Source organism: Leopardus geoffroyi, chromosome B4 (assembly GCF_018350155.1).
Source record: "Leopardus geoffroyi isolate Oge1 chromosome B4, O.geoffroyi_Oge1_pat1.0, whole genome shotgun sequence".
In the NCBI taxonomy this organism is placed as follows: Eukaryota; Metazoa; Chordata; class Mammalia; order Carnivora; family Felidae; genus Leopardus; species Leopardus geoffroyi.
Genome location: NC_059341.1, coordinates 54,024,403 through 54,047,614, shown reverse-complemented (window position 1 = coordinate 54,047,614; position 23,212 = coordinate 54,024,403). Strand labels below are relative to the sequence as shown.

Here is a 23,212-nt window from a genome sequence, read left to right as displayed (position 1 = left end):
AACTGAAAAAGTCCAACAGGAAATCATGGTAAATATTCTAAGTAACTCAGGAATAGAAAGAAAAGGATCTTAAACTTATAAAATTATTTATGAAATGATTAAATTTGACAAAAGATATTTGTTATATCTATAAGGAAATTATGAAACTTTATTTAGAAATACTTTTTAAAATTCCAGATAGAGATACTATGTTCGTAGATAGAACCAAATATCATATAGATGGCATTTCTCACCAAATTGATCTATAGATTCAATGCAACTCACAAACATGACACTTGATAAGATTATTCTAATTTTATATGGTCAAGTAAAAGGTCACAAATAGGGTGTTTCTAAAGGAAAGTCTGTGGGAGGGTGGACTTAGTCTATCGGATTCTAAAAATTATTATAAAGACATAATAATAAACACTGTGTAGTAACATTGCAGAAATAGATAAATTGACAAATGGAATAAAATTAGAGCCCAGAAAGAGGCCCAGATGTGCTTGGAATTTTGGTATGACTGTGATGACATGAGAGATCAATGGGGAAATGAGAAATTGTCTAATAAATGGACCTGGAGAAAAGTATATCCTTATGGAAAAAGATAATATTGGATTAGTATATCATATCATATAGAAAGATCAACTTCAGATGTATTAAAGATCTACTTATCAAAAACAAAATTTTAAAACATGACATGAAAAAATTTAGTTTAAAAAAATATTTTTGGACAGAGTTTTATTGTCACAAACAGGCATTGGCAATAAATTTTTAAAAATTGAAAAATTTGGGGTGCCTGGGTGGCTCAGTCAGTAAAGCATCCGACTTTAGCTCAGGTCATGATTTCACAGTCTGTGAGTTCGACCCCCGCATCGGGCTGTGTGCTGACAACTCAGAGCCTGGAGCCTGCTTCTGATTCTGTGTCTCCCTCTCTGTCTGTCCCTCCCCACTCATGCTTTGTCTCTCTCTGTCTCAGAAATAAATAAACATTAAAAAAATTAAAAAAAAAATAAAATAAAAATTGAAAAATTTGACTATACTAAAAAGTAAGAATTTTTGTTCATCAAAAGCCAACATAAAGAATGAAATGACAAGTAAAAAAGTTGGAGAAAATATTTACAATGCATACAACTAATATATTAGAATTAGTAATATACAAAGAACCTTTACTCATTAATAAGAAGAGTACAAACAGCCCAATAGAAAAATAGATCAGAGAAATAAGCAGGCATATCACAGAAGAAACATATAGCCAATAAACATATTAAGAAAATGTTCAATCCTCTATTAATCAGTAAATTATACATCACAATCATGAGATATCATTTTATACCCATCCTTTTGAGAAAAATAAAAAAGTCTGAAAATACCAAGTTTGTATTTCAATAACATTTTCCATGCATTGCTGTTCAGTATAAAGTAACTAATAGAAGAGTTTGCATTTACTTCCTTAAGTTGAACATTCACATACCTTCAGTTGCATCCTTCCACAGGGTAAGTCTATTTTCAAAATAAAATTTTGCACTTGTATAATAATATCAAATATCAAAACCCAGATAAATAGTTTTGTGTTGGGAAACCCTACAGTTCTCTCTTTTCAGTAGGGAATAATTCTGTTCTTTCTTTCTATGTTCCTCTCCAATGTGTCTCCTTTGACATCACTAACACACTCATACATAACACTTGACTTCTGACACTCTGGTTACCAAATGCATACGGAGTTTTCCCCACATCAAGCAATTCTCTGCAACGGCATCTGGGTGTTCTATAATTTTACTCAATTCCAACACTATCTACCTGGAAGTAGCATCAGACCCCACTAAGGCTTCATTCCCACAAGACTGCCCCCACCTGCAGATGCCAATCACAACTAGTAGATCCCCAGGTTACCCACAACTTCTATTCAATTTGGTTACACATCAGAGGTTCGTATGATCCTTCCTGAGGTTTGATTAATTTTCTAGAGAAGCTCACACAACTAAGGAAAACACTTATTTACATTTACAAGTTTATTAAATGATATGATAAAGAACACAGATGAATAGCCAGATGAGGATATACATATGGCAAGGTCTGGGAGGATCTTAAGTGCAGGTGCTTCTGTCCCTGTGGAGATGTAGTATGTCACCCTCCTGGTATAAGGGTGTGTTCTCCAACCTGGATGTTCTCCAGGCCCACTACTATTGGGATTTTGTGGAGGCTTCCTCACATAGACATGATCAATTATTAAGTCTATTCCCAGCCTCTCGCCCCACACTGGAAGATGAGGAGGGAGGTAAGGCTGAAAATTCCAAGCTTCTAATCATGGCTTAGTCTTTCTGGTGACCAGCTGCCATCTAGGAGCCATCCCAGGAACCCACCTTGAGTTGCTTCAATAGAATATACAGGAGCCCTGTGTCAGGGATAGGGTCAAAAACAAATATTAGAAGAAGATATTCTTAGTGCTCTTATACCTTAGAAAATTACAAGGGTTTGGGGAGCTCTGTGCCAGGAACAGGGGGCAGAGACCAACAAACCCTCATGCCTTCAAAGAGAAAGTAGGCAATTTAACTGTGGTACATTCACCCAATGGAGTTTTATGCAGCAATAAAAACAAATTAATTACCATGATATAATATCCAACAAAATGAATTAATCATAGCAATAAGTGAAAAAAATTGAGTCCCCTCAAATTACATACAGCCTGAAACACTTTATAAAGTTTGAAACAAACAGATATATTCATGCATGGTTGTGCTCTCTCTCTCTCTCTGTCTCTCTGTCTCTCTCTCTCTCTCTCTCTGCCCCCTCTGTCTTTAGGAATATTCATAAAAACAAAACTACATAAAAATGAAAGCAAAGGAATGATGAACAAAATATTCATGATGAACATAAGATTCAGGTGGATGGTTACCTTGAACTGGATGAGACAAGAGGTGGGTTGGTGGGAAAATAAGACAGATGCAGTTTATTGATAAGGTGTTAGGTTTTGCAAATAAAAGCATCCATGCATGGGCAATGATGAGAACAAGTTGTAAACCAAGGGGTGTGATTAATGTAATTCTAGGTTCCTGAGGCCCCAAAAGTTTTTTTTTTTTTTTGGTCCAAATGAAGGATTTCCTAAAAGGATTATATTTATTTATTTATTTATTTATTTATTTATTTATTTTTAGAGAGAGAGAGAGCACAAGTTGGGGAGAGGGGCGGAAGGAGAGAGAAAATCTTAAGCAGACTCCACTCTAAGTGCAGAACCTGACATGGGGCTCTATCCCATGACCCTAAGAACATGACCTGAGCCAAAATCAGGAGTTCGATACTCAACCTACTGAGCCATCCAGGTGCCCTGAGAGCTACATTCCACATTTTAAAAACACAACACCCACAAAAAAAATTATGAGGGATACATGTATCCCTTGGAATTAGTATATATTTTTTTGTATTCTTTGGGTAAATACCCAGTCGTGCAATTGCTGGATCCTAAGGTAGTTCTATTTTTAACTTTTTGAGGAACCTCCGTACTGTTTTCTAGAGTGGCTGGCACCAGTGTGCACTCCCACCAAGAGTCTAGGAGGCTTCCCTTTTTTCCGCATCCTCACCAACACCTGTTGTTTCTTGTGTTGCTGATTTTAGCCATTCTGACAGGAGTGAGGTGATATCTCATTGTAGTTTTCATTTGTATTTCCCTGATAATGAGAGATATTGAAAGTCTTTTCATGTGTCTGCTGGCCAGGTGTATGTCTTCTTTGGAAAAATGTTCATGTCCTCTGTCCAATTTTTAAAATCAGATTATTTGGGGGGTTGAGTTTTATAAGTTATTTCTATATTTTGGGTACTAACCCTTTATCAGATATGTCATTCTCAAATATCTTCTCTCATTCTGCAGGTTGCCTTTCAGTTTTGTTGACTGTTTCCTTTGCTGTGCAGAAGCCTTTATTTTGACGAAATCCCAGTAGTTTATTTTTCACCTTTGTTTCCCTTGCCTCAGGAGACATATCTAGTAAGAAGTTATTGCAACCATGAATGGATAAAGAAGATGCCATATATATATATATATATATATATATATATATATAGTATGTATATATGTGTGTATATATATGCTACATTTTTATTAAACTTGATAAAAAATAGATGTCAAGCTGTACAGTTACCAGAAGTACACAGTTATCAAAAATGCACACACTTCACTTGGCATCTCCAGCACCGTCAGCTTTCTGTGTCTAGTCTGTTTTGGCATCTCCATTTTCTGCAGGGTTACTCCCATATTTGCCAGTATCAGCTTTTCCTCTTTTTCCTCTAGGAATCTTTTCTCCCTTCTTTACAGGGGCCTTTTTAGGTTTGGGCTCTGGATTTGGAGGAATAGGTTTAGCAGATAACTTTGCAGATCTTCTCTGTGGCTTATCCTTCACCTTGGCTTTATCTCCTTTAACATCCCCTTCAGCCTTTCTCTTGGGCATAGTGGTGACAGTGGTGGGACATAGGCACTGGGCACACGGATGAAGTGGTGTGTGGGCTTTGGCCAGTCTGGGGGTCATTCTTGCCCCCACTTCTTCACACTGCTCTTTTATGTACATATGAATATAATGGAGTATATAGAAAGAATAGAATATATAATAGAATATTACTCAGTCATAAAAAAGAATGAAATCTTGCCATTTGTAACAATGTGGATGGAGCTAGAGACTATTATGCTAAGTGAAATAAGTCAGCAGAGAAAGACAAATACCATATGATTTCACTCATATGTGGAGTTTAAGAAACAAAAGAAATGATCAAGAGGAAAGAGAGACAAACCAAGAAACAGACTCTTGGCTATAGAGAACAAAATGATGGTTACCAGAGGGGAGATTGGGGGGGGGGGATTGATTAAATATGTGATGGGGACTAAGAAGGGCATTTATTGTAATGAGCACCAGATGTTGTAGATAAGTGTTGAATCAGTAAATTGTGCACCTGAAAATAATATTACACTGTGTTAAGTAACTTGAATCTAAATAAAAACATTAAAAAAGTAAATAAATACTATTTAAATAGATTTTTAAAAGTCATGAGGAACTGCCTGACTAACCAGTGCTCACTGAGAGGAAAGAACATGTGCAACGGAGTGAAGAGAACACACGTAATGAGTTTGAAGTTCAGAGAGAGATAATCAAGAGGTGCAGATTCTGAAGGAAGTTTCTCAACTGTACAATTCTGTGATATAACCATGATCTCAAAGCTTATTTTCAAAGGCAAAGATGGTAGTTGGTCACTAGCCACACATGGATTCATTTCAACATTTCATGTTGGTATCTGTATAGCTCTAAGTCCAGTTTTTATCAGAACTTTTGCTGACCTGACACCAAACTGGCATTGCTGTTACCAGGAGCATTATTCTATACTGGGGGTCAGCTAACCTGTACTGTAAAGGGCTAAATAGTAAACATTTTAGGCTTTTCAGGCTCTATGATCACTGTCACAACTATTCAAAGCTGTCATTAATAGCATCCATGGATAAAATGTAAATGGTTTAGTGCAGCTGTGTTCCAATAAAACTCAAAAACAAGTGGCAGGCCAGATTTGGCCCCAATGCATACTTTGCTGAGCTCTGTTCAATCCTATATATCCAATGGTTAATATGGATACCTTATAGTGGGGGAACAGGTATAAATACAGCATCCTTGTCAGCGTGGTGAGATGGTGTTTAGGTCAGAACTTAGAGTTTAATGAGTTATCCCTCCACGGGTGCTACATCTTCCAATGTGAGAAGAAACATAATCCTCTGATCCAGGCTATAGGAATCTTTATAGTGGAATTATTACCAAGGAACACTACCTCCATTGCTGCAAGTTAGAGATGAGGACTTGAGGGAAGTAAACAGTAAAAAGAGTTTAAAGGAGACTTCTCAGTTATTTTTGGATGTCTCCTCTTTGAATAAATATTTATCCAAGATCATCACCCTCCTTCAGCAGCAGTGAAATACAGAAGCCTTTTATACTGTCACTGCTGCCCCTGCCTCTGCTTACAACATTTAATGTGACTTCTTAACATGCAGTAGTATTTTACCATATGCTTTGCTGCACCCAAAGACCTGTGCATATGTTCCTCCACACTTTGCTGGTGAGTCCACTGGAGAAATCGTTCACTAAAGATTTCCAGTCCCTTCCCTGCAGATGAAAATCCAGTGTATCATGTTGAAGATGCTGGTCCTATAAGTTGCCAGATAAAAGTTCTAGGCAGGAAGGCACATGAATCAGGAAAGTAGGCCACCCTTTCAGCGTGTGTGTGTGTGTGTGTGTGTGTGTCCACATGCATGGGGTTGGTGGTACTTACAGACAAGACACACACTCACTTTAAAAATGACGATGAAAACAATGTGTTCAAAGATCCCCAAAGCTATCTTAAAACAAGTCTGAATGGCTGGCAGAATAAAACCTACTTTTGTTTCCAAACAGATTCAAACTTATAAGTACATAGGCAGTGAAGGTGTAGACAGAGCTTGTAGATTGGCCTCAGAAAGACATCCTGGATTCTGAAAGCATTGATAAATCCAATCTTGATCCAGCCTCTCTCCCAGCCCTTTATGGTTTTTCAAATATATTTATTAAACAGGCCTAGTGAGGGGAAAATATTCTCTCTGAATCTTATTATGTTGACTTGTTTATATCTTCCTTCCTTCAGTCAGAACAAACAATGCCTATGACTTCTTACCACCTAGCATAGTATTTCGCATAGAGTAGGCACTTAGCAAATATTTGTTGAATGAAAGAACAATGATCACATCAATTATTTGAGGTAGATGCTATAGATGCTATAATTATCCCTTAGCATAGGTTAAAAAAACGAAGCTAATGATCTTGTCCAAGAACACAACTCATCAGTGCTGGAGCTGGTTTAGCTGGTGCTTGTAAACATTCCACAGCATTTGTTCTATGTTAATCCAAACCATCCTTTCCACTTCATCCTGAATTTTACCTGGATCTGACCCCCTCAGCACATGACATAGCTAATCTTTCACTCACTCGATCTGGCTGGCAAGTTACCAATGGAATAACTCGTAATCATTTGTTTTCTCCCATTGGCCTTCTATTTGGAAATGTTGGTGGCTGACAAGAGAAAATCAATGTTTGATAGAAATGAATGGTCCTGTCCACAGCATTGCTCCAAGTTTATTGCCTCCAAGTTTATTCCTATTTTGGTATCATCTTTTCTTAGATTATACAGTTACCCAGAATTGAACTAATGGTCAACATATTTTGTTCAATACATGAGTAAATCAGTAAGCAGTTCTTTGATTTACAAAAGATTGTTAATATACAAAGAAAAATACTGAAGTCTAAGGAAGTTAAGTACTTATTATTTAACTTATTATGTACTCACTGAGTTTTTCTTTACTCTTTTAATACAATGTTATAGTCAGAACCACAACCACATAAGAGTTAACTTAAGAAAAAACAGCCAGGGAGGAGCTTCTGTTTCCAAGTGATTAATCTTTTCTTTAACCTGTTTTACGTAACCCTCAGAGCAAAGAAACTTTATCAAAGGATTAAAAGTTATATAAACAAAGATCCCTTTATTTGTAACTCTGATTCTCTGCAGGGAAGGAAGTTCCAGTTTACATGTGTGCAGAGCGTTATACATATTGGTTACTCAATGTGTACTTTTAAAAAACTCTGATGATCTTACACAAGTGTAGAAGCAGCAGTGAATGGAGATGATGGTGAATGCTAAGGTAAAGGGAGTTCATTGACTTGGGTTGTTGTGAGTTGCATTTCAGTTATTTTTGCTTAGAAAAAAATATAAGGCCAATTTAATACTACGAAATATAAGACTCTTTGGGTTTTCTAATTATCTTGTCTATACTTTCCTGGTAGTGACAAGAATTCTGTGTAAAGCAGGATCATGTAATTATAATAATATTGCTTGTTCACACACAAACATATGGATATATACTTGTATTTTTTCTAAATATGCAGTTATAAGTGATTTGGAGCATTTGAAGTGAATCTAAATGATTCTGGATAATACTGCTTTCCTCTTGTTTTGCCCATGGTCTGAAAGACTTCTTTTTTGTTTATCTGGTTCCTCCAAACCCATCCATCTAGTTCTGATCAAGCTCCATGTTCTCCATATCCCTGTCTCTCTCCTATGAAATCCTAGAGCATTAGCTGTCTATATTATACACATACAACACACACACACACACACACACACACACACACGGGTGTTTTCTTTAAAAATTTGAAAGTGAGAGTTATATTTTTAATAAAGCCAAATAACACAAATAGTATAAAAAGAAAAAGTCAATTTGGTACATATCTTTTTACATTTCTTTCTATATTCACATAAAATATACATATATCATATATAATTATACATATTTATATACAAGTGTTCTCCCTACTTTTATTCACATGAATAGAATCATCATTATATATGTGACTTACCTTGTTGCTGTATTCATTCAACTGTGTACCATGAACATTCCTCTAGGCCCACACATATATCTAAATCATTCTTGGCCTGTATCTCCTTAGAAACATTTCCATTTCTAGAGAAAGATTTCCAAAAGGGAAATTACGGAAACATTGCACACTGCAATTCACAACTTACCATTTTTATACCTAATTTGATTAAATTTTATAAATTTCCATAAATTTTTTAATTTATTATACTAATAAATGAGAATATTGTGTTGTGCTAAATTGCATTTCCTTAGCTACTAGTGAGATTTGACATTCTTTTACAAAAAGCTTTTTATAAATTTTTTGGGCCATTGCATTTCCTCTTTTATGAACCCCAGCTCATACCCATGTTTGTCTCTTTTCTTGTCAATTTGTAAGAGTTCTTTTTTCACATTAGAGATATAAACCTCTGCCTCTTGTATATATTTTAAATCTTTCCTCTATCTCTTTCTCTTTCTTTCTTTATTTCTTCTCTCTCTCTCTCTCTTTTTTTTTTTTTTTACCTTACTTATGGTACTTTTTGGCCTTTGTGTAATTTGCATCATTATGAAGTCAACTCTAATTTTTTTCCATTATTGTTTCTTGGGTTTTCTTTTTCTTTTTGGAAGAGTTTTTTCCTGATCCTAACACTCCTACTTTTAAAAAATATTTTCATTTTTTACATTAAATCTTTTTTTTTTTTAATTTTTTTTTCAACGTTTTTTATTTAATTTTGGGACAGAGAGAGACAGAGCATGAACGGGGGAGGGGCAGAGAGAGAGGGAGACACAGAATCGGAAACAGGCTCCAGCCTCCGAGCCATCAGCCCAGAGCCTGACGCGGGGCTCGAACTCACGGACCGCGAGATTGTGACCTGGCTGAAGTCGGACACTTAACCGACTGCGCCACCCAGGCGCCCCTACATTAAATCTTCAATCTATTGCTCTTTTCATTTTTGAACATGACATTAGGGAGGGCTAAGAGTCTATTTTCTTTCCAGAAGGAGATCTAATTATATCAATATCATTTATTACACAAGATATATTTTTTCCTGATGAACTATTATTGAAGTATTTATCTTTTTTTTAATGTTTATTTATTTTTGAGACAGAGGGAGACAGAGCACAAGTGGGGGAGGGGCAGAGAAAGAGGAAGACACAGAACCTGAAACAGGCTCCAGGCTCTGAGCTGTCAGCACAGAGCCTGATGCTGGGCTCGAACCCATGAACCGTGAGATCATGACCTGAGCTGAAGTCGGACACCTAACTGACTGAGCCACCCAGGCGTCCCTGAAGTATTTATCATATATTACACTTTCAATTTTACTGGATCTAGTCATGGACTCAGTCTGTGCCAGGGACTTGTTTGCCTGCTTTTTTGCTCATGACTTACTCTTTGAATCACATTAATGCTACAGAAGATTTTAGCATCTCCTATGGAAGGTGCCTACCATCCTTTTCAATTTCAGGGCAAAGACATTGTTTTGCCCAACCTCAAGCTTAGTGAGCATGATTTTAGAGGTTTGCTCAGAGTGCTTTATATCTGTCCTCTACAGTTTGGAGGATTCAGAGACTGGTCTGATTCCTGCTAAAAAAACCTAGAAGGCAAAGAGCGGAGGTGGATCCTCTTGTCAGGAGGTGAAAGGAAGCAAGGATTTGGATATGTTGTAGTGGGAAGAAAGAAGCTTCAGTTTAATTGAAGTTCAAAGTCATTTTTGTGAGACTAATGTGACCAGAGGGCTTTTATTTTCTTTTGAAAGTAAACAGAAAGTAGTGCAACCTGAAATTCCACTTAGTATCAGGAGAAGAACAGGTCCCATAAAATACATTTTATAGTCAGTGGAGGGAGAAGAATAAGGCTTATTCTCTGATGTTATAAAGACCATTTGTTCAAGGGATTTGTACTTGTGATCAATTTCTAATGTAAATACTAGGGTGGATTATTTAAATTTTTTTTTTAATTTTTTTTCAACGTTTATTTATTTTTGGGACAGAGAGAGACAGAGCATGAACGGGGGAGGGGCAGAGAGAGAGGGAGACACAGAATCGGAAACAGGCTCCAGGCTCTGAGCCATCAGCCCAGAGCCCGACGCGGGGCTCGAACTCATGGACCGCGAGATTGTGACCTGGCTGAAGTCGGACGCTTAACCGACTGCGCCACCCAGGCGCCCCTGGATTATTTAAATTTTAAAGTCTTTTTTCAACAACACATCCCTTTCAGTAAACATTGGCCTTCTTCTCAGAAAGACACCAGGATTATATATTTGCCTGCCTTCAACCTTCCCTTTACTTCAGTATACTGTTGCTAGTTCCTCTACTGAAGTATTTTCTACACATACATAATATTTTACCATTTAACCTAAAGACATCTTTATGAATCATGAGAACAGATTTAGCTTTACAAGTATGTCATCAATTCCACAGGATAGGGATTGATAAGGACAGTTGAAGCATGTGACTCAAACTTGGGGCACGTTATAAAGGGAGTTGTTTTCTAAGTGGAATTATCATTTATAATAATGATGATAATTTCAGAGATTTATATAGTATTTTAAGTCTTCAAAATAGCCATTTATTTTTTAAAAGACAGGATATAAATAGAATTGTATGTCCTATACTGAAATGAGGACAGAAGGTAGAAAATGTCTCAAGAGTTACAGGGTTACCTGGCTGGTTCAGTCAGTAGAACATGAAATGCTTGATCCTGGGGTCATGTGTTCAAGCTCTGCATTGGGTGCAGATGTTACTTTAAAAAAAGTTACTTAATACAGCAATTCAAAGGCAGAACAGGATAAGATGAAGCTCAAGCTTGACAGCTTTTTAGTCATTTTGTCTAGCAACAGAGGCAGCAAGAGCTACCAATTATTGAAACTTATAATGTATCAGGGTTTCTGACAAGTACTTTACATCATTTGTCTCCTTTTTCATTACATGCCATGTGGATGTCTAATCTTTTCAGGATCCACCAAGAAGATTTATATATCCCTACTTGAGTCAATTCTAGAAAGCCTGACAAGATCTACCTAGGTGGTCCCTTAGCAGTTCTGGAAAATCAGAGGTATTCAGGTTACTTGGGCTTAAAAATTAGAATTAATTCAGATATGGCAGTGGGAGCTTCGGTGCTACAAAATGTCATCTAATATGTGATGTAAATCGTATCATATTTGTAATCCAGGAAAAGAATGGGACAATGTAGAATGGGTTCTATATTTGATTCACCAACATTTTTGTCTTATAAATTATAAATATTTTTGTCAGTAATAGTATATGACTTCATATACTTTATGAGAATATAATATGGCAATCCAGCGATCACCAAACTGTATAACTTTTATTCACATTCTCAATGGAAAAACAGCTAATGAAATAGGACTGTGAAAAACCCATAGGAAATACCTCATTGTAAAGACATCCTGGTTTCCTTTCATATCCATATTCTTTTATTTATGTATGAATGTTATTTTTTCTTCATTTGCTAGTGACACATTGTGGTTTATGTACTCCTTTATGCTGTGAATCTTGACATCAAAGTCCAGCAAATGGGGCCAATTAGTAGGACTACTTACTATCTAAATTCAGTATGAACTACAATGTCAGAAATATATATTTGAGTAGTGAACAAATCTTTGATCTTGTTTTCCCATCTTTTGCCATATTTACCTGACAGAATAAATTGTTTACATGCATAAGGAAAGGACAGAGGGTAGACTATGTTCCATGTTTCTGTTTTCCAGATGGGACCCTGATCATTTGCTAACCTCTTACATCAATACTGGATCTTAACTTCTTAATAATCTCATCTGTACATGGAACTCATAATCATGTTTTTGTGTATTTCTATCAGCTAAGTTAAGTTTTAAGTATTCATTCCTAGAAAAGGCTAAAAAGAAATGTGTGTAAGTGGTAATAACGCCTCAGCTTTTGTGAGGCAAAGTTCCAGATAAAAACTTGCAGGAAAATGTAACTGTATGTGTTATAACTATTTTTAGATATGTAAACATTTTGTCCTGATGCTTTCCTGTATTACAGTTGGAAAAACAATTTAGCTCAGATTACTGGTCACAGTGACTAAGCTCATTTGGTAGAGCCGCGCATTATCCATTTTAGGTGATTCTGCTCTTAAACGCAAATATACCAAAAGGGCAGCATGTACTAGAGATGTGCAGACGTAAAGGATGGTTAAGTACCTCAGCACATGATGTGCTAAAACAGCCACAGTCAAGCGTTTGTTAGATTGTTGTATGAGGATGTTCATGATGATGAAGAACAAACGGGTCTTCTCTATATTCGAATAGGCCCCAGAAGACCAATCCTACACTCACAGCTTTTCTCAGTTGTAGCTGTTAGGGTCTCCTAAGCATCCTGATTTGAGTTTACTGTTTTCTTATTTTTTACTTGGAAGTCTTAGAATCAAGGGGCAGCCAAACGTGAACAGAGTGAATTTGTATCAGCATTTAATACCTCATGTTCTGGTCAAGGCCGTATCCTGGAATTGAGCTAATAATAATCACAGCTCAAAGTTGCCAAATGTAGTATAGCCAGGTATAATTATATACTAAGTGATTTCCATGCATTATCTGTATCCTTTCATCTCTACAGAATAGATTATCTTTTTCATATATTAATGAAGGAATTGAGGTTAAAGAAATTAAGAAATGTTTTCAAAGTTTCGAAAAGAACCAGGATCCTAACAAAGGTCAGCCTGATTCCAAAACCCACCCTTCCCACCACACCAGCAACCTCACTGTAGTAGCTTCCACAGTCCTGATGAGTTTTTGTTTTTCAACATAATGATAGGACATCCTTCAAATGCTTGATTTTACTTTTCTATTATGGAAGTTGAACACAGAGCAATATCTCTTGGGTATAGACATCTGCTAATTATAAACTCAAATTCAAAGAAAGCTCCAGAAACTGGCATTTAATGTCCTAGTGCTCAAAGAATTTGGTTCTGTTTCGTAGCCTCTTTCCAGTTCCATTTTTGTAGGTGGGGGACTCTGGGAAAAAAGAGTCCCAAGGATTCAATCCTGTCTGAGGAACCCTGAGGAAGCTTCAGAGAAACAAATGGTTCCCATTGTCTTGCTCTTTTCCCTGCTTTGTCCTGTCAGCCTTCTCTACTCCACTGACCCAGGGTAACAACATTTAGGATCTTTAAAAAAATCTTATTTATTTATTTACTTATTTTATTTGAGAGAGAGAGAGAAAGAGAGAATGAGAATGAGCAAGGGAGAGGGGTAGAGGGAGAGAGAGAGAGACAATCCCAAGTAGGCTCCATGCTGAGCAGGGCTCAGGGCTCAAGGCAGGGCTTAAAGCTGGCTCCTGTGGGTCTCCCACAACCCTGATCTAAGCCAAAATCAAGAGGCTGTCACTCAACTCACTGAGCTACTCAGGCTCCCCACATTTAGGATCTTTATAGCCAAAGTAGAATCGGTGCTTTAAACACTGATCATGCCTAACTCTGTGCAAGACAATGGTTACAAATGAATGTAGGTCCCAAAGCCTGACCAGAGGAATTGTAAAATAACCAGGACCCTTTTAAGTCTTTTCCTTCTATTCTTTCTCCTTTTTACCCCTTGCAGCTTGAGCCTCCTGCTCACCTTTTTTTTCTTGACTTCAAGTGCCGATTCTATTCTCCGAGGGTTTGTTATTAGCTAATTGGTACTGTACTTCATCTAGGGTATTATTTGATAGTAAGGATTTCTCTGTCAAGAGAGATTTGTCTTTTATTGAGGGACTTTTAAGCTAAAAAGCCTTTAAAATGCAAAGTAATAGATTTCAAATTGTAAAAAATTATGCAGGTTAATTGGGGTAGGGGTTTTACTCAAGCAAGACCTGTTGCTTATTCAGATCATTCATATTTCTGGCAGTGGAGGCACTTACTGAATAAAAGAAAGTCAATTGTCACAAACAGTTTTATCACACTTATATGTGTGTAGGGCCATAGGTTCCTAGCCCTCAGGTAAGCTGACACTAATCATTACAGCATTTCAGTTTCCCAGACCCCACATTCACATATTTATAGGATAAAATTAAATTGGAAAATAAAAGATTTTTTTTTACCTATGTCTACAAGTTTTTGACAAAATTAATTTCTCATTTTACAGTGACTGTCCATGATTTCAATTTAAAAGTATTAAATTTATTAACATATGGTTTGTTATATATGTGGTGACATTTCTGGCTGCTTAAATTCCATCCTTTAAAAGTTTGAGAATTTGCTTCTGCTCTTCTAACCTACTTCCAACCCAGGTAAACTCTACCAGATGGGCTTTTTCTATATAGTCTGTGATTTCCTTGTTAGGACTTGTGTGCCACTTCTTACTGATCATGACCTTTGTTCTAACTAACAAAAGGAATGTTTTTCACATCACACAGGATGGATTTTCAGAACCTGCATCTTGTATGGTTCTGGTGGTTGTGCAGGACAAATGCCTTTGCATCATTGGTTATTGGAGCAGGAAAGGTATCTTGTGATACAAATCCTATTTAGGATTTGGGTAGATTATTGTCATTATTCTATTTCCCTTTCTGTTTCTTTGAATATTTCTCCACATTGTTTTGAGCCCCTTTTTGTTATCTACCTTTATCATTTTCCTCCCCCTCTCTCTTTTTAAATTCCTTTTGTTTGCTACAATAACAAAAGCACCAACTGTAGTCCAATATTTTTCCTTTCTTTGTGTACAGTGGCCATGACTGTAACAGCTATCACTGATGGAACACCCAAGATGCATATTTTCTTCCTACTCTTTAATAATAAAACCCTACAATTATTATCCCCTGTTTACAAAAGGTGGGAGTTGCCATACTGTATCAACTTTATCATACTGTATTAAATCATAACTTTATATTAGGTTTCATTCATTCATTTGTTCATTAGCCATAGAGTACATTTATTTAACAATATATATTGAGTGCCTGTCATGTCAAGTAGTGGGCTTACATATTACAGGAATTACAAAGATGACTCATATGTCCTTGTCTCCAGCTAGTTTACAGGCTAGATCAGGAAATAATACCTGGTCATACAAACCAAAATGCAAAGTAGAAACTAGGAACTTCCTCAAGATGTCCTCGAAATTGTAACCACGAAAGTATTATCAAATACCAAAGTGAGCTAAATAATCATTTGTTGAGTGACTGAGTAAATGTTTGAATATACTGGTATCAGAAGAGTAATACAGATAAAAGTCTATGCAAATTCAGAGGAGAGCTGAAAACATCATGAGAGATTCCTCGGAAAATGTGGATTTGAGCAGAACCTCGAGGTAGATTTCCGAAGGGTGAAGAGAGACTACAAGTTCAGTAAATTATATGACCAAAGTTGTGGAGGTGGGTGAGTGTGAGGTGTGAAATATATAGAGATTAATATGAAAGACAGGCGATAGCAATGAAGATAAAATATAGTCTGAGAACCCTCATAGGAGAACCTCAATAGATTGGCTACTGAATGAAGGCCTATTCACTCAGCAGAGTTTCATTAAGCCATAAAAGGAAATTTTCGTAGTTGTATACAGAGCAAAGAAATAAAATCTCAATAGAAAACTAAATGTGAAAATCTAAGTTGAATTTGGTGAGGGGTGGGAATCAAGATAAGCTACAAGCAGTCTTTCAGTATTAGGAATATTTAATAAGTATATTCGATTTTTCAAACTTTCTTTCAGTTGAAAACCTTAAAAAAAAAACAAGGCAAAACTATCTCATACTGGGTAATGATTGTTATTCCTAACATCAAACAAGTTCTTCATATTTTGAAAAGATATTTTTGTCCTATTATTCTTTTGCCTGACCTGTTTATCCAGTTCCAAGACAAACTGATTTGGCAAGGTTCTACATAAAATAAATCACAGGACATAGTGGAAGTACAATAAAAATATTTTTGTTTGGACATGATGTAGAGAAATTGTCTGGACTTTGGAGACTGATAAACCTGGGTTCCAATATTGTAACGACACTTATTAACTGTGTGATCCCGGACAAGTTGCTTTATTTTCTTTGAAGAAATAATCACTTTATTTTGAAATACGCAGCTGTTTTGAGACAGCAAAGAAATCCTTATTATTATCATCTATTTTGCAGAATGAAATTTTTATGCCAGATCATTTTTTGCTCCTTAATTTTTATCAGCAAATGGTATAACAATACTTGGCTCATAGAGTTTTGTGAAAATTAACAATTATACACACACACACACACACACATATATATATATATATATATATATATATATATGAGTATGTGTAGATGGTACTTAGAAAATAGAGATTTTTTTTTCTAATACTGCCCAGATATTTTGGTTTCCTTAAAATCTTTGTGGTTTAGTTTGTTAGGCTGTGAAAGCAAGATGAATGGTTTTGCAAATTAGGAAATAATTTTTAGGGAATTGAAGTTGGGGGAAGCAATATAATATAGTCGCTAAGAGCATAGCTCTTGTACCTAGTACCCCAAAACTAGGATGCAAATTCCATGAGGATAGGGATTTTGTCTGGATTACTAATACATCCCAAGCACTATGAATGGCATATAACAGGCCTCAGCAAACATATGGAATGATAAGTATTTGGGTTAATACCTTGGCTCTGCTATGGGACTTGGATTGTATTTGGTCCAAACTGAGGCAGAAGAAGGTAAAGTGACTTTCTCAAGGTCAAACAGCCTCAGTTTCTTCATTTGCAAATGGGGATACTAAGTGTATTTTTTTATTGAGACATAATTGACATATAACATTATATTAGTTTCAGCTGTACAATATAATGATTCAATATATGTATATATTGAGAAATGATTGTCATAGTATGTCTAATTGATATCTATCATCATACATGGATACAAATGTTTTTTCTTATCTTTTTATAATTTTTTTAAATGTTTATTTTTTGAGAGAGAAAGAGCGCAAGCGGGAGAGGGGCAGAGAGAGAGGGAGACACAGAATCTGAAGCAGGCTCCAGGCTCTGAGCTGTCAGCACAGAGCCCGATGCAGGCTGGACCCCACGAACTGTGAGATCATGACCTGAGGCAAAGTCGGATGCTTAACCAACTGAGCCACCCAGAACCCCGAAATGTTTTTTTCTTAAGATGAGAACATTTAAGATCTACTTTTTTTTTTTAAAACACCTTTCAAATATACAATACAGGTGATTTTTTTTTAATGTTTATTTATTTTCGAGAGAGAGAGATAGAGTGCAAGCAGGGAAGGGGTAGAGAGAGAGACAGAGAATTTGAAGCAGGCTCCATGCTGTCAGTGCAGAGCCAGTCATGGGGCTTGAACTCGTGAACTGTTTTGCCCTGAGCCAAAGTTGGAAGCTTAACTGAGTCACCCAGGTGTCCCACACAATACAGTATTAACTATAGTCACCATACTGCATATTACATCTCCAGGAGCAATTTCTTTTAAAACTGGAAATAATAGTATTTATTTCATAGGAGGATTTAGTCAGATAATAGATGTGAATAAACTTAAAATAGCATCTGACACTTAGTAAGCATGCCATAAATATAGCTCTAAACAGGAAGGCAATGAGTGCTTAGCAATCAATGGGTATTAATTAAATTGTACCGAGTATAAGCTGATGTAGATAAACAGATAGGGACATTCAGATGTAGGGTAGAGTACCTGCTATTAAAAAAATAAATAAAAACATGTTAAATGCTCTCTCAAGCACCTGGCTCAGTTCTACAGTGGGCAGGTACCTCTCCCTTACAAAGTGTGGCCCAAGGTCATTGTGCTCTGGCAAGGTGGCCTTTGTGGGAAATGCTTTGTAGGGAGAGAGGAGGCTTCCTCTCCAAGGGGAAAGGGAGAGAACCAGCATTTATTGCAGAGCAGATTTGTAGCCAAATATCCCAGCTGTTTTCATTAATGATACAATCTCTTTTCATCTTCACAGCCAATCTCAGAAATATTTTTTCATGCCATATATGAGGAAAGAGAGGTTCAAAGTAATTTGACCTTAGTCACACAAGTGTACATGACTCCAGACCATCTAGCTTTCCTATCTTAAGGCACTAATGAGGACACATACTCATCAGCTCTCTCCTAATCACTCCAAGGAGTGTTGCCGTGGAACAAATGCAAATCTCCCATCTGTCATTGTGAAGAAATAGCAGGTCTGAAATCATCATTTTTTCCTATGCAAATAAGAAGTGAAGAATTTGACAGCAATTTTTAAAGAATCTGCCATTATTTACCTAACATAGGTGCATTTCACACCATTTGTAGACACCAAGGGGCCTTGGAAACAACAATGGAATTTTTAACTGGACCTCGTTACCCAGTGACTTCTTTGGCAGTAGAAAAATGGCACTGTATTGTAAAGCCTAGGTATATGAAAAACCCCTTTAAATAATTATCAGATAAGTAGTAGCATTTTGGAGATGTCCAGAAGATCTCATTATTCACTATCAATAAATGTTTCAAAGTAGAGATCTTTCAGCTAGTATACTTTCCAAATGATATAGGTTAAAGAGCCGCATGAATAGGAATGACAAATATACACGACATTCTCACAAAAGTGATCAATAAATAATTTTCGAAGTTTAAGCAATAGGCAAAGATTCAAATTTTGTTTAGGAATTCAGTGTATAGTCTAAATCAATAATAAGGGGAAAGGGAAGGTTGATAGCATATTTTGTCCTTTTTCAAATGAAAAGGCATTTCATTTTTCAAACAGTAAGGTGAGAAACATGGCCATTTGCTCCTGTCCCACTCCACCAGAAAACCCATTTTCTATGGAAGTTACTTAATCTCACTTAATATGGAAATTTAGGATTTTTATTTCAATAGTTATCTTATGGAGTTTAAATATTTAATTGTGTAATACTATGTTAACTTTATTGGGTGATGGATTTCATTTCCCAAGTGTTTAGTAATTCAAATCAAGGCAAGAAAACCATAATTAATATGTTCTAGTCTATGTAAGGTATATTCCATACCAAAAGTGAATGTCAAGTAATTTTCAGAAAACAAAAACTGTTAAGCTCTGTGCCAGAACAATATCAAGAACAGAAAAAGGAAATCGTTCAAGTAGCTTACCTTTCTCCAGAATGTGCAAATAGGCTTAAGCTCCTTGATTGTAAAATAGAAAATTCATGGAATGGAGACTAAGTCCTAGTTTCTGCCCTTAGGAACCTAGCAATGTTGAAGAGAAATGTGTCAGTTACCCAAATAAGACAGCAACAACATAACAACATAGTATTTTTAATACAAATAGTGATATAATATAAAATAATGTATTTCTTTTGAATCTGAAATATATCCTCAAAGTGTGATGGCAGCTCAGTGGGTGGAGAAATCATACTCAGGAAAGGAATGATGAAAGATTCTTGACTTTGTCATTAAAAGGTTTCAAAAGGCTGCACTGGGGACAGTTGTTCAGCTTGGAGGGAGTGGAGGGAAGAGACAGAGACTGGAAAAGAAGAGGATATGTGATGATATCAGTTTAGGAACAACTAAAACAACCAGAGTTTGACAGGGAATAAATGTATAAAGTGAGATGCTACGCAGTATAGCTGGAAAAGAAGACTGGGGTTAGTTTGTGGTGAGACTTGAATGTTAGGCTAAAGAATTTGATGGATTTTAGTAGATTAACAACATGCCTTTTAAAACTTCTGTGTAGAAGACTGATGTAATAAATGTGCTTTAGGCATTGGTGTATAGAATGGCAGAAAATACTGGACGTTGGAGAACTATCTGCAGGTTGCTGTAGGGTCCTGACTTGCAGTAAAGAGGTTGAAGTTACATTATTGGCAATGGGAGAAGAAAGGAGAAACATACCTTAGTAGCAAGGGGACTTCCAAGTACATGTGTCCTGGTAACTGATTTGAATGTGTGGAGTGAGGAATTTGAGCAATTGGTGATAATTCTAAGATGTCAAGACTGAGTTATAGTGAGAGAATGCTTATGCTATTATTCATAAAGCCGATAGGAGAAGCAGGTTTGTTAGGTTGAGTAAAAGTTAGAGTTTGGTTATTGTATTATGGTGGGTTGTAGATAAGTTATAAAAGTTTATTTCTTTTTTTTTTTTATTTTTTTTTTTAATTTTTTTTTTCAACGTTTATTTATTTTTGGGACAGAGAGAGACAGAGCATGAACGGGGGAGGGGCAGAGAGAGAGGGAGACACAGAATCGGAAACAGGCTCCAGGCTCCGAGCCATCAGCCCAGAGCCCGACGCGGGGCTCGAACTCACGGACCGTGAGATCGTGACCTGGCTGAAGTCGGACGCTTAACCGACTGCGCCACCCAGGCACCCCAAAAGTTTATTTCTTGATAACACTCTGTGTCCAAGAATGGAATGTTCTCCATGAAGTCACTCAGAGCTCCTACCTGATGGATGTGTCCATCCTCATCAGGAACTGCTGCAGTATAGGAAAGAGAAAGATTGAAAACTGTAGGCTTTTTACCTACTGGATCAGTCTGAAAATGACATATCACTTCGCTAATATTTGGCCAGAATCAGCCAAATGGCCTCACTTAAATGCAAAAGGGTTGAGACTATAATCTCTTGTAGGTTCAGGAAAGAGAGGATACTGGTGAGCACTATAATGTCTACTAGAAATGCACTGAGTGTAAGATGAATCTTTCCATAGCTTTGGATAGTGTGTGTGCGTGTGTGTGTGTGTAAAGAAGAATCGGTAGACAAAGAATACTTCCTCCTACTTTATTTAAAAAGTCTGTTTTGTACTCAGCTTAAGGAGCTTTGGACCCACAAGCTTTCCTTCTCTTGACCAAAAGGTATTCTACATAATATTGCTAGGTAATAATGATATTCAGGCTTCACAGAAGTAAGATGTTCATTGCATAATGTTTCTCAAAATGCTCAAGAGAATTTCCAGAAGTTTTTTTTTATTAATTTATTTATTTTGAGAGAGACAGAGACAACATGAGTGGGAAAAGGGCAGAGAGAGAGAGAGAAAGAGAGAGAATCCCAAGCAGAATCCAGGCTGTCAGCACAGAGCCAGACACGGAGCCTGAATTCACGAAACCATGAGATCATGACCTAAGCCGAAACCAAGAATCAGACAGGACACTTAACTAACTGAGCCACCCAGGCACTCCAAGAGAATTTCCAGAAGTTTTAAATGGAGTTTTACTAAATAAATTCTTGTCTAACTCTGTATTGCAACATGGAAGATAGGGAAATTATTTGTATTTTTAGTAGTTTAGTGAAATATAACTTGTGCCATGCATGTTAGTATTTGGAGGCTTAACTCACTTCTAGATTATTCGAAAGTACCTATGATTTCAAGTATCCAAGACACAACAAGAAAGGTTGGGATAAATGTAGTTCCCAAAACTTACTGTTAATATCACCAATTGTATCAATTGAGTTTTACTCATTGTTTTCACAAGGCAATTATAAAAAAGCAGGGAAAGTATTTGGTAAACTGCATGCAATAAGGCATTTCCAACTTTTATGAGATTCCTATTGGCTTACCAACCAAGAAAATAATCCTGAATTTGTTCAAATGTTTCACTTTGATAAATTTAATGAATAAATTTATATGGACATCTACTGTTAATATCTCTTATACCAATATAATAAATTCTTTTCTTTCCCAAAATCTCCCACTTAGAATAAGTTACATAGCTACCCTAACTACATTTCACTCCTTAGCACCAGAGGTTGTTAGGTTACTATAATCACACATAATTTTGCTATAGAGTTGATATGCAATACAGTTTTATTTAAAGTAGACTGTTATTGGAGCACCTGGGTGGCTCAGTCGGTTAAGTGACTGACTTCAGCTCAGGTTATGATCTCATGGTTTGTGAGTTCGAGCCCCACATTGGGCTCTGTGTTGGGCTCAGAGCCTGGAGCCTGCTTCAGATTCTATGTCTCCCTCTCTCTCTGCCCCTCCCCCACTCACACTCTGTCTCTCTCTCTCTCTCAAAATAAATAAATATTTAAAAAACATACACTAGACTGTTATGGGAAATTTTTTAAGTAACTAAGTGTAAGAAATTATAATTTAATCATACCTTGCTTAATTTAAAATGTTGAGCTCAACTCCACTTTGAAAGAAGGGCCAACAGTTTAATATCACAAATAGGAATTTATACATTATTTATTTCAAAATGCAACTTATGAAATAAATCATTATAAATATCATCTCCTGTTTCTATACACCTATACACACAAACAACTATAATATGACAATCTAAGGCATACTTCATAAGGGGAAATTTTAATGTATAAATCAAGTCAATGAGTCAGATTCTCACTAACATTGAGATGCTTTTTTTTCTACTTTTTTTTTTAAATACAAGTTGAGTGTTTTTAGAAATGGCATAATACAGCATGATAGCAATTTATCTCAGTTAATGCTGTTTCCAAAGGTAACTAACTCACAGAGAAAAGCAGATACCCCTATATAAATGAGACTTAGAGGGAAACATTACAGTTCATAGCCAATTCAACAGCTTCCTTCAAAAAAAAAATGTATCATACATATGTAACCTCTGCCAGAAATGTTCAATTGGTTTAACAAACAAAATAAATCACCATACAGTATACAATTCCCAGAAGTCTGTGGTCTTTTAGTTGAAAACATGATTAATAGGAACACAAGTTGCTTTTGCAATATGCTGCATCAGAATATGACTGAGGTTTGCTGAAAGTCACTTGAGCAGAATAAAAGGTATATATGTTTACCAAAAGCACATCGATGATAACACACAATGAAACCCTCATGAACACAAATTGCTTTAAGATTTTTAAATAACCTCTAGTACCAGCAAATCCAGCAAAGAATATAATTTCAAAAAATATTTTGACTGAGTAAGAGCAAAAATTAATTAAAATTTTTACGTAGCATTTTATCTCATTTTAGAAATC

At 36.2% G+C, this 23,212-nt stretch overlaps 2 protein-coding genes and 1 long non-coding RNA gene across 7 annotated transcripts in view; 1 reads left to right on the top strand and 2 right to left on the bottom strand.

The window, feature by feature from the left end:
- Nucleotides 1-1,973: 1,973 nt before the first annotated feature.
- On the bottom strand, nt 1,974-8,817 carry LOC123590364. The gene is made up of 2 exons (XR_006708727.1): nt 8,388-8,817; nt 1,974-2,374 (listed from the first exon to the last, which is right to left on the bottom strand). It is a non-coding gene; the product is annotated as an uncharacterized LOC123590364 (long non-coding RNA).
- On the bottom strand, nt 4,044-4,598 carry LOC123590360 (non-histone chromosomal protein HMG-17-like). The gene has a single exon (XM_045463464.1). It carries the CDS (start codon nt 4,533-4,535, stop codon nt 4,182-4,184), a length of 354 nt encoding a protein of 117 aa, XP_045319420.1. The 5' UTR covers nt 4,536-4,598; the 3' UTR covers nt 4,044-4,181.
- The window catches only part of SLCO1A2 (solute carrier organic anion transporter family member 1A2), a 126,400-nt gene continuing 110,713 nt past the window's right edge, over nt 7,526-23,212 (top strand). For 4 of the 5 annotated variants that reach the window (XM_045463458.1, XM_045463463.1, XM_045463459.1 and 1 more), the window contains exon 1: nt 7,527-7,672. The gene's annotated coding sequence lies outside the window, so the exon portion shown is untranslated. Of the gene's footprint in view, nt 7,673-23,212 lie in introns of all 5 variants that reach the window. The other variant, XM_045463460.1, reaches the window with a different exon arrangement.